The sequence below is a fragment of the Mus musculus genome, chromosome 7, assembly GCF_000001635.26.
Source record: "Mus musculus strain C57BL/6J chromosome 7, GRCm38.p6 C57BL/6J".
Classification (NCBI taxonomy): Eukaryota; Metazoa; Chordata; class Mammalia; order Rodentia; family Muridae; genus Mus; species Mus musculus.
Window position 1 is genome coordinate 140,411,862 of NC_000073.6, and position 12,382 is coordinate 140,424,243.

A 12,382-nucleotide genomic window follows, 5' to 3' on the forward strand; every position below is an offset into this window, starting at 1 on the left:
AAGATAAAAAAAAAACCTCAAGTATTAGCACATGCTGGCTAGGATGTGGAGCAAAGAGAACACTCCTCCATTTCTGGTATGTGATGGTTTGCATATGCTCAGCCAAGGAACTGGCACAATTAGGTGTGGCCCTGTTGGAGTAGAAGTGTCACTGTGGGTGGGGGCTATAAGAGTCTCATCCTAGCTGCCTGGAAGCCAATATTCTGCTAGCAGCCTTCAGATGAAGATTTAGAACTGTCAGTTCCTCCTGTGTTGTTACCCCCGAATTACTGATACTAGAGAGACCTTAGTGTTATACAGAGAGTTTGCGTCTGTCTTCCCTGCCAGAGGCTCCCATCCTCCCTCCCCACCCCACCCTCATGGCAAGCAAGATATGCAGACAGCTGGTTTCTCTGCTGTAGCAGCACCCCACTTCCCCAGCATTAGTATGGCACAACCTCTGTGTCTCCAAAACCAACACATAACACTCCTCCTGATAAATCTCCAGGTGCCTGTCCTTGAGACCTTAGAGAAATAACAAGCTCAGGGGAGACCATGGAAAAAGTAAAAGGTAAACAGAGGTCAGGTCACAGACAGTTACAACTGGCCATAAAATTAGTCCTTGAACAGACACCCATTAACCCTCTCCAGCTTCAGTACTATTCCACCCTCTACTCCCCTTTTTCTGTAAATATTCACTCTATTTCTATACCAATGTTTTCTGGACTCAAGGTCACTTTTCACATTAACACAGTGAATGCTAGGAGGGCAAACCAAGTTTAAACCTGAAAATAAAAGACTCTTTTGCAAATTGCAGTGGGCTTTGCAATTCTTGGGCTCATCTTGGTTTCCTGTGGACTCAGGGCACAACATCTGCACCATTCCTGCCTGGATGCTGCCATGCTTCCTGCCTTGATAATTATGGAATGAACATCTGAATATGTAAGCCAGCCCCAATTAAATGTCATTTATAAGAGTTGCCCTTGGTCATGGTCTTTGTTCACAACAGTAAAACCCTTACTAGGATGTGGTGGGAGTGCAAATCTGTACAAACAATTTTTTTTATCAATTTGTTATTTTCTCAGAAAATTGGGAATAGTTCTACCTCATGACACAACCTTATCACTCCTAGGCATATACGCAAAAGATCCTTCACCATCCCACAAGACACTTGCTTAACTATGATCATATCTGTTTTATTCATAATAACCAGAAACTAGGAACAATCTAGATGTCCCTCAACTGAAGAATGGATAAGGAAAATATGGAAAATCTATACAATGGAATACTATTCAGCTATGAAAAGCAAAGACATCATAAGTTTTGAAGGCAAATCGATGGACCTTGAGAATATCATTTTCAGTAACATAACCCAGTTCCAATAGGACATGCACAGTATATATTCACTTATGAGTGGCTATTAGCCATCAAATACAGGATGCGCATGCTGTTCTCCACAGAGCCTAGAAGGCTGGAGAAACAAAAAGATATAAGCAAGGATGTTTGAACCTCACTTAGAAGGGAAAATGGAATAGTTCTTGAAGGCAGATGGAGGGAGGGAACTGGATAGGAGAGGGGGCTGAGAAGAAAAGGTGTGAGGTTCAGGGTCAGGGGCAGAGAGGAATAGGCAGGAATCCAAGATTGCCATGAGAATGAATGGAAATCCACAACCAACAGGGTGGGAGGTAGAGTGCATCTCCAGGAAGAGACAGAAACTTCAGATAGGGGAGGCACCCAGGAATCAGTGAGGTGTCTTTAGCTGAGACTCACAGCATTGGGTATAACGAGTCTGGAGGCTGCCTCCTGTGGCCAAGCAGGAACCCAAGTGGAGCAATAGTGACACTAATGCACACATAAAATTTTTGACTCAAAATTTATACTGTCAACAAGAAAAATTTATATTGTCTGCAGAGCTTGGGAATTTAAAAGAGACTGAATGAATAGACAACCAACAACTGACCCAACTTGAAATCCACCTCATGTTCAAGCACCAATCTCTGTTACTATTGATGACTCTCTGTTATACTTGCAGACAGGACTCTAACACAGCTGTCCTCTGAGAGGCCCAACCCACCAACTGACTCAGACAGAGGCAGACACCCAAACCAAACAGTGGATAAAGCTTGGGAACTCTTATGGAAGAATAAGAGAAAGGTTTGCAGTGTCTAAGAGGATAAAAACTCCACAAAGTTCACAGAAGACTTATTTATAATAGCCAAAAGCTGGAAACAACCCAGATGTATGTTCCTCAACTGAAGAATAGATACAGAAAATGGGGTACATCTACACAATGGAATACTATCCTGCTATTAAAAACAAGGATATCATGATTTTTTTAGGCAAATAGATGAAACTAGAAAATATTATCCTGAGTGAGGTAACCCAGACCCAAAATGACATGTATGGCATATGCTCACTGATAATTGAATATCAGCTAAAATGTACAGAACACCTAGTATACAGCCTATAGACCATAGTATGATAAGCAGAAAGGCCCAAGAAAGGATGCTTAAATCTCACTTAGAAGGGAGACCAAAATAATCATAGGAAGCAGAAGCAGTGATTTACCTGAGTGGGAGAGGGGAGGCAGTAAGCAAAGGGGGTCAGGATCAGATATGGGGGGGGGATAGGAAAGAAGCCCAGAGGGCCAGGAAAATGAATGGAAATAAGCAGTTGTTGAGGGTGGGATGTAGGAGGGATCTCTAGAAAGTCCCAGAAACTGGAATGTGAGATGCACCCAGGACTCAATGTGGTGACCCTGGCTGAAATACCCAATATTGGGGAGATAGAGCTTGAAGAGTCCACCTCCAGCAGTCAGACAAGGCCCCCAGTAGAGGAATGGAATCATAAACCCACCATCAAAATTTTTTATCCAAATTGCTCCTGTCTAAAAGAAAAGCAGAGACAAAAATAGAGCAGACAGAAGGAATGGCAGACCAATGTCTGGCCCAACTTGAGATTCATTCCATGGGTGGGGACCAAACCATGGCACTATTACTGATGGTAGGTTGTGCTTGCAGCCTAGCGTGACTGTCCTCTGAGAGGCTCTACCAGCAGCAGACTGAGACAGATGCACAGCCAAGCATTTGACTGAGGTTGGGGATCCCTGTGGAACACTTGGGGGAAGGATTAAAAAGAACTGAAGGGGAGGGCAACGCCATAGGAAGACCAAAGGTATCAACTAGGAGTTCACAGAGTCTAAGTCACTAACCAAAGAGTATACATGGGCTGATCCAAGGCCCCTGGCATACATGTAGCAGAGAAGTGACTGCCATTTTGGACCCCAGTGAAAGAGGATTTACCTACTACTGTAGTGACTTGATGCCACAGAGAAGGAGGTTGACCAGGAAAGGCAAATTCTTAGAGGGGAAGAGGAGGTGAGATAAGGTGAAGAATTTTGGAGCAGGGGACTGGAGAGGCAACATTTGGGATGTAAATAAATTTTAAAATTAATATAATTATGCAGAAAATAAAATAATGAAAAAATACATCATACCAACAGTCGAATGAAATATGGACCAGCTTAGTGTTTTAATATCAGACAGTCTTAAGCTCAGTGCAGAAGTTAATAGCATGAATAAAGGAAATTATTGATTGATAAAGGGTTAACATGGAGTTAGAAATAGTCAGTGTGACAGAAGAACCCCAAAACACTTCTACCCCTAGCAACAGAACTATTATGCACAGGAAAAGAAACTGATATAAGTACAAGGCAAAGTGAAGTGGTTTATTACAGTGGAGTACCTCATTCCACTCAGTAATGAACAGAACAAGGACATTAGCGCGAACTAATTGCCTCCAGAAACTTTAACCTCCATTCTGCATGAGCACCAACACAATGATGACAGGACACAGGGTTTTTTTCTCTTATTTTTTAATTAGGTATTTTATTCAATTACACTTCAAATGCTATCCCAAAAGTCCCCCATACACTCCCCTCACCAATCCCCCACCCACACACTCCCACTTCTTGGCTCTGGTGTTCCCATGTACTGTGGCATATAAAGTTTGCAAGACCAAGGGGCCTCTCTTCCCAATGATGACTGAATAGGCCATCTTCTGCTACATATGCAGCTAGAGACACGAGCACTGGGGGGTACTGGTTAGTTCATATTGTAGGATACAGGTTTTTTTTTGATGACCCATGGAACATATGTGCGTGTGTATATATGTGCATGTGTGTGTACGTACAGTCAGTGAGAAAGGAAAACCAGACCAGGATGGAGGGGTCTGAGCAAGACCAAGGATAAGACAAGTTCACTACAAACAATCAGACTTTGGAGACCTCTATCAGAGACAGAATACAATGGCGGTTGCCCAGGGAGATTACAATTGTAGTTGCCAAGATACACTTTTTGAAAGCTACACAGAGTATGCAATGTTAATGTCTCAGAGTAATTGTCCTGTTGATCTTCTATATGCTTTGCTGACTTCTAGGGAACACAGCCGGAATGCTTAATTTCCTTGGGGAATGCCTCAGTTTTTCCGGAACTGAAAGGCACAGGGTTCTCCAGGAGCAACAGAATCTAAGGAAGCTAGAACAACAGTGCCAACTGGGAAATGCCTAAATATTTAGAATTTAAGTAATACCTTCCTGAGTACCACATCAAAAAAAAAAAAAAAAAAAAAAGGAAATCACCAGGGGTGTTAAGGAGCACAGGGGCAGAACAATGTGTGAAGCAGTAGTTGATGTAGTTTGTAGGACTGCACCTCTGCACTAAATAACAAAAGTGCAGCCCTACAAACTACATCAACTACTGCTTACAACCCCAATGCCAGTGTCACTCCTAGAGCAGCAGGGACCCTCTCAGGAACTGAGCAGGAGTCAGGGATGATTAGGCTTCAATCCTGAGTCCTTTTCTTTCAATGAATGTAAGTGAGAGTAAAAGCCAGTAGAAATCCCATTCACTGTTGCTGAGAGTATGAAGGGTAAAACCCCAGTGAAAACTTTGTTACAAAACTCAGCCTCAACTCACCCTGAGTCCCTGAGAAGCCATTCACTGTCTCTTACTGCAGAGAAAGAAAGGAATGGAAGAGGATTTGTATGATTGTTTATGGGAGTTGAGTAATAAAGTGTGTTATAGCCTTAGATCCTAGTACTCACCAAAATGGAAAAGAACATAGCATTGGGTACATAAGAGAACAGGAGTGCATTTTAAATATTGTTGTGTGGCTGGAAAGATGTCGCATCATTTAAGAACACTTACTGCTCTGCAGATGACCTGGGCTCTATTTGCCCATCCACATGTTGGCATACAGCCATCTGTCACTTCATTCCAGGGGATCTAACACACTCTTCTCACCTCCGAGGCCACCAGGCATGCTTGTGGTACACATAAAAACATCCAGTCAAAATCTTTATACATATAAATAATATTAAAAAATAAAAAAACAACATGCTATGAAAGAGCATACATGTCAGAATGTGTGTTGCATGATGTCATGTGTACAAAGTTGTATAATACACAAAACTGACCTGCAGCTGAAATGTCAGGACAGAAACTACTACCAGAATGGGCACTGATGACCTCAGGCCCAACAGGTAGATCAAACCTGGCTAAAATATCCTACATTGAAGGCTGCCATCTCCACTCTCCTAGGAGACTTGCATTACATAGCTATGTGTATTTGCCAAAACTCAGTAAGTGATGGCCTGACTTGCCCATTTCACTGTCTGAAATGTTTCCTTAGGGGCCCAGGCAAGAAAAACCTATAAACAAATTATTGTCTCTCATATGCACATGAAACTGTTTAAGGAAGAGTGAATTAATAATTACAGCCTGTTTTGAAATGAGTGAAATGGAAGGGCACCTGAACAAATAAATTAAGAAGTGAATATAGAGCAAGAACTCAACAGCAGAGCAGTGGGGAGAAGATCGTAGATGTCCGGCTATATCCTGACCAATTCACTTTGCTTGAACTCTTTCAGTAAGCACAGTGGACATTAAAACCCTGGATACAGTGTAGAAAACACATCTCAAGATCAAATGTGCATGACAGTAAGATGATTCAGTGGGTAAAAGTGCTTGCTGCCAAGCCTGATAACCTGTGTTGACTTCTACGAGTCCCCTTCGTAGAAAAGCAAATGAGCTGGATCCTATACCTGATTGATGTATGATGAGCATGAGCACAATGGCATTGGCAAGTGCAGTAGTGCATGAGTGTGCTTGTATCCTAAGTGGAGGATATTGAGCCATTTACAGAGGCTTCCCACGATCATGAGTGTGCCAATGAGGAGAGAAAATAATCATGACATAGCAGGTATTGGTCAAAACAATATAGACTCTAACAAGTGTCTTGGAACAAGTGATGAGCAAAGAATTCATGGTCTTTAAAAAGAAGGTACACATATAGATCCAGAGGTGAGGAATTACAGGGGCAGCTGAACATTTGTAGGTTGCTAGCAAAAGCATCAAAGAACAGAGTGTTTATTATAGCCTGGAGAAAACTGTAGGGGAGGGAAGAGAGTACAGGAGGATGCTATGGACAGTGACATCCAGAGGCCAGAGGGAGATTGAACATCTACTCAGTCTGCAGAAATTTCTGCCCAAAACAAGATATGATAGCAAAAGTTCCGGCAGAAAAAGAACAGAGGAGTCAAGCCACACCTTCCTGGGTATTGCTGATATGAAAAGAATGCTCCTTGTTCGCTCTCCTCTCAGAGGTGTAAGGACCATGGTGCCACCAGACACAGTTCTCAAGTACAAACTAAGAGGACTTAGTCCAATATAGGTGTTTGGGTGATTTTCTCAAATGCATGATACCAAAAAGCTCTATGTAAGAGATAGCTTTCCAGGATATACACACAGCCTTCCTCAGACCTGGATGCCCACACTTCCAAAAGAAAATGGCCAGTGTCTCCTCCAAGGAGGGCACAGAAGATGTACATCTACAATATAAATTAACTATCTGTACTCTGACAGGACATCAAATTCTCAGTCACACATCCCATATAGTTCAACAACAGCTTGATCAAATCACATTTGGTGACTTCTGCCTCCTCAATGAAAACAGGGAAATAACCTTTTGAGGGCTACCTTCACATCCTTGTTCCTTAGAGAATAAATGATGGGATTCAAGGTAGGGCTGACTGCTGTGTACAGTAAGGTAACAACCTTGCTATTCTGGAAGGAGGATCCAGAGCCAGGCTGTAGATAGGTGTAGATGATGGTGGAGTAGTACAGGGTGACTACTACCAGGTGGGCAGAGCAGGTAGAGAATGCACGCTTCTTGCCCTCGGCTGAGCGAATGCGCAGGATGCTGGAAATGATGAAGCTGTAGGATATCATAGTCAACAGAAAGTTGAGCACACCAAAATAAACATCTGCGATGACAAGCATAATGTTGTTGAGGGTGGTTGGGCTGCAAGACAGAAGCAGCAGTGTTGGGACTTCACATAAGAAGTGACGAATTTGGTTGGAGCCACAGAAATTGAGTCGCACCAGCAGGCCAATATGCACAGATGTGTTGGCTATGCCAATCACCCACACAAAACCTGCAAGCAGGACACAGATGGGCCAGCTCATCAGTGTGTTGTAGTGCAGTGGGCGGCAGATGGCCACATAGCGGTCATAGGCCATGGCAGTGAGCAGCAGCAGCTCAGCCCCTAGAACCCAGATGAGGAAGAAGACTTGGGTCATGCATCCCTTATAAGAAATGTGGCTGCTCTTACCCACCAAACCCTCCAGCAGCTTGGGAACAACAGTGGAGGTACAGATGATGTCCAACAGGGCCAGGTTTGCAAGGAAGAAATACATGGGTGTGTGAAGCCTTGGGTTGAGGCTGATGGCTATGATGATGAGGGTGTTTCCTGCAAGAGCCAGGATGTAAAGGAGCAAGAAAAAGGCCAAGAAGAGAGCCTGGAGCCCAGGGTCCTCAGAGAGTCCCTGCAGGACAAACTCCACCACAGTTGTGGAATTGTTTATTGCCATTTGAGAGTGAGTTCTGGGATTTACTGTGAAACAGCTGGGGATGGTCAAGGAGACACAGGGTATGGGGCAGCCATCATTTCACACTGGGTCCAGGATTGCTTCTCATGGCTCTGTTTCTGTAGAAATGATAACATCATCTCTCAACACAGTGTGACAGTGTGAGCATGAACTCTCCACTCTGTACACAGTAGACCCAGATCAGAAGGAAGCCCTGCCTGTGATGGGCAATATCCTTCTAGAGATTCTGCTTGCTTTAACATACATCATGTTCTATGATACCTTGAGAACTGGAGCTTCTCTTAGCATGTATGCCAGTCAGCTAAGGCATACCAAGGGGCAGTCTGTTTTACAGCATAGACTTTTTTGGATCTAGAAAGGACCAAACTTATCAAGGGGTGGGCTGCCTTCTCAGAGGCAGGCAGAAAAACAGTTTGGGAGAGAGGACGATTGGGATCTGGAGTGGTTTAGAACATGGAACAGTTATAGCATAGCACCTCTTTTCTGCACACCACACTTTCTATTTCTCCATTGCCACCCCGAGTCACTCCCTTGTGAATGATAAACTCAGTGAGGACAACAGCTACCTTGCACTGGTGGAGGCTTGTGCCTGCCAGAGAAGGCGTCTGACCATGCTATGGCATAGATCCAGCTTCAATCCAGCCAAATTTCTAGACTATCACACTGCCAGTTTCACATCTGTCCTCTCTTCACCTCATACACATATATCTGTAATCATCCATGACTCTCCATGTGTATAGGCCTCTCACGTAGAGAAGGATGAGGACTGATCAGCATGCAGAGAAAGAGCTCTGCCCCTTTCTACTGTGTGATGGGATTGAACATGCCCAGACCCATCCTGGAGACTCCATCAGTGGGATGTTGGCTACAAGAAAACAAAGAACTTAAACAGGATATGTGCTGAACAAGGAAGACACTCTCCCCCTGTTAGTGCACAGATCAAGGCCTTTCACCTACAGGGTAAACTTGAGAACAGTGCCTGAGATTTTGATAACCCCATCCCCTCCCACTGAAGAGCTAAGCTATCCATAGAACTCTCAGGACCCATACTTGTGCCCACAAAGCCAAGGGTATTCCCTATAGATACCCAAGGTATCTTATGGAACATAAGGCTACTCAAATGAACCTCCAAGCCTCCTCTGATTATGTCTCATCCCCAGTACCTATGTGCTTGTAACTCCTCAGGTCACAGGAGTTTCTGAGTGCTGAACTCTATACCAGACTCACAGAAAACAGTCTTCCCTAGAGATCCAGCTCTGCCACGGAGCCAAGCCATAGGGCAAGATTTCTTTTCACACTGATCAACTGGTCATAGGCACAGAGCAGACTTATAGAGTCATGCATTTAAAGTTTCAAACTGCAACTCTGAAGCAAGGTGATTCTGGTAAGAGTTGTTTTTTTATATTTTTATACACTAAAATTGATCAGAGCAAAACCAAATCTCTTGTGATAATCATCCCATCCTCAGAGAAGTTAAAAACAAGGAAAGGAAGGAAGGAAGGAAGGAAGGAAGGAAGGAAGGAAGGAAGGAAGGAAGGAAGGAGAGGAAGGAAGGGAGGGAGGGAGGGAGGGAGGGAGAGAGAGAGAGAGAGAGAGAGAGAGAGAGAGAGAGAGAGAGAGAGAGGGAGAGAGAGAGAGAGAGAGAGAAAGAAAGAAAGAAAGGAAGGAAGAAAGAAAGAAAGAAAGAAAGAAAGAAAGAAAGAAAGAAAGAAAGAAAGAAAGAAAGAAAGAAAGAAAGAAAGAGAGACAAGAAGGTGGATGCCCAAACAGAAAAAATGAATAGAGGAACAACTCACATGACAGGAGAAGTCGGTCTAAATCCAAAAGGTCTATGTGTTTGGAAGAATTCATACATTATGTCCACAAAGAGCCCTGTGTCTCATTTTTGTACTTTTGTCCTAATGTAGACTAGCCACTGGGGTGGACTCTGGGATTTCTTGGGAGTGGCCCTCAGAGAGCAATTACCAACAGTGAGGTAAACAGGAGTCTCTATAGGCCACAGTTGCCAAGCCATAAGTCATGGAGAAAGCTGATGCCTGAGATCATGTGCACAACTCTTGGACACTGACCCCTTGGTGATTTCTACCCCAGGGATGCCACCAAAACATCTTGCCTAAGCATCATGTACCCTTGATCACTGTAGAAAGATGTATTTCTTGTTAACAAACTGTCCCTCATCCCATTGTTTATGGTTACAGGAGCTCCACTTGTTGATGTCCTGGAGCTACCTAGGGGCTGGTACACATGGGACTGTTTAATGCCAGGTTTCAATCCCATTTTTTTCCCTTTGTAATGGTGCTGTCTATTCCAGCAGTTTGGACATAAAGAACTCCTGGGACCATATTTAGTTATGATCTTGGAAGACAAATATGTTAATAGCTTCACACACCTATAAAAATCCAAGGTTACATGGGCTAGGCTTACTGTGTGCCACTCCAATAGCTTGCCAACCTGAATGCCTTTCATTCGGTTGGTTGGTTGTCCTACATGGAACAAATCCTGGGCTTCTTTCCAGTGATGGCCAACTAGGCCATCTTTTGATACATATGCTGCTAGAGTCAAGAGCTCCGGGGTACTGGTTAGTTCATAATGTTGTTCCAACTATAGGGTTGCAGATTCCTTTAGCTCCTTGGGTACTTTCTCTAGCTCCTCCATTGGGGGCCCTGTGATCTATCCAATAGCTGACTGTGAGCATCCACTTCTGTGCATGCTAGGCCCCGGCATAGTCTCACAAGAGACAGCTATATCTGGGTCCTTTCAGCAAAATCTTGCTAGTGTATGCAATGCTGTCAGTGTTTGGATGCTGATTATGGGGTGGATCCCTGGATATTGAGTCTCTAGATGGTCCATCCTTTTGTACAGCTCCAAACTTTGTCTCTGTAACTCCTTCCATGGGTGTTTTTTTCCCAATTCTAAGAAGGGGCACAGTGTCCACATTTTGGTCTTCTTTCTTCTTGAGTTTCATGCATTTAGCAAATTGTATCTTATATCTTGGGTATCCTAAGTTTTGGGCTAGTATTCACTTATCAGTGAGTACGTATTGTGTGAGTTTCTTTGTGATTGTGTTACCTCACTCAGGATGATGCCCTCCAGGTCCATCCATTTGCCTAGGAATTTCATAAATTCATTCTTTTTAATAGCTGAGTAGTACTCCATTGTGTAAATGTACCACATTTTCTGTATCCATTCCTCTGTTGAGGGGCATTTGGGTTCTTTCCAGCCTATGGCTATTATAAATAAGGCTGCTATGAACAGAGTGGAGCATGTGTCCTTCTTACCGGTTAGGACATCTTCTGGATATATTCCCAGGAGAGGTATTGCTGCATCCTCCCGTAGTACTATGTCCAATTTTCTAAGAAACCGCCAGACTGATTTCCAGAGTGGTTGTACAAGCTTGCAATCCCACCAACAATGGAGGAATGTTCCTCTTTCTCCACATCCTCGCCAGCATCTGCTGTCACCTGAATTTTTGGATTAGCTATTCTGACTGGTGTGAGGTGGAATCTCAGGGTTGTTTTGATTTGCATTTCCCTGATGATTAAGGATGTTGAACATTTTTTCATGTGTTTCTCTGCCATTCGGTATTCCTCAGGTTAGAATTCTTTGTTCAGTTCTGAGCCCCATTTTTTAATGGGGTTATTTGATTATCTGGAGTCCACCTTCTTGAGTTCTTTATATATATTGGATATTAGTCCCCTATCTGATTTGGGATAGGTAAAGATCCTTTCCCAATCTGTTGGTGGCCTTTTTGTATTATTGACGGTGTCTTTTGCTTTGCAGAAGCTTTGCAGTTTCATGAGGTCCCATTGTCAATTCTCGATCTTACAGCGCAAGCCATTGCTGTTCTATTCAGGAATTTTTTTCCTGTGCCTATGTCTTCAAGGCTTTTCCCAACTTTCTCCTCTATAAGTTTCAGTGTCTCTGGTTTTATGTTCCACTTAGATTTGACCTTAGTACAAGGAGATAGGAATGGATCGATTCTCATTCTTCTACATGATAACAACCAATTGTGCCAGCACAATTTGTTGAAAATACTGTCTTTCTTCCACTGGATGGTTTTAGCTCCCTTGTCGAAGATCAAGTGACCATAGGTGTGTGGGTTCATTTCTGGGTCTTCAATTCTATTCCATTGGTTTACTTGTCTGTCACTATACCAGTACCATGCAGTTTTTATCACAATTGCTCTGTAGTAAAGCTTTAGGTCAGGCATGGTGATTCCACCAGAGGTTCTTTTATCCTTGAGAAGAGTTTTTGCTATCCTAGGCTTTTTGTTATTCCAGATGAATTTGCAGATTGCCCTTTCTAATTCGTTGAAGAATTGAGTTGGAATTTTGATGGGGATTGCATTGAATCTGTAGATTGCTTTTGGCAAGATAGCCATTTTTACAATGTTGATCCTGCCAATCCATGAGCATGGGAGATCTTTCCATCTTCTGAGGTCTTCTTTAATTTCT

The 12,382-nt window shown here is 43.2% G+C and overlaps 1 protein-coding gene across 1 annotated transcript; it reads right to left on the bottom strand.

Moving 5' to 3' along the window:
* Positions 1 to 6,980: 6,980 nt before the first annotated feature.
* Positions 6,981 to 7,910, bottom strand: Olfr532 (olfactory receptor 532). The gene has a single exon (NM_147026.1). The coding sequence runs from the start codon at positions 7,908 to 7,910 to the stop codon at positions 6,981 to 6,983; it is 930 nt and encodes a 309-aa protein (NP_667237.1).
* Positions 7,911 to 12,382: the final 4,472 nt, after the last annotated feature.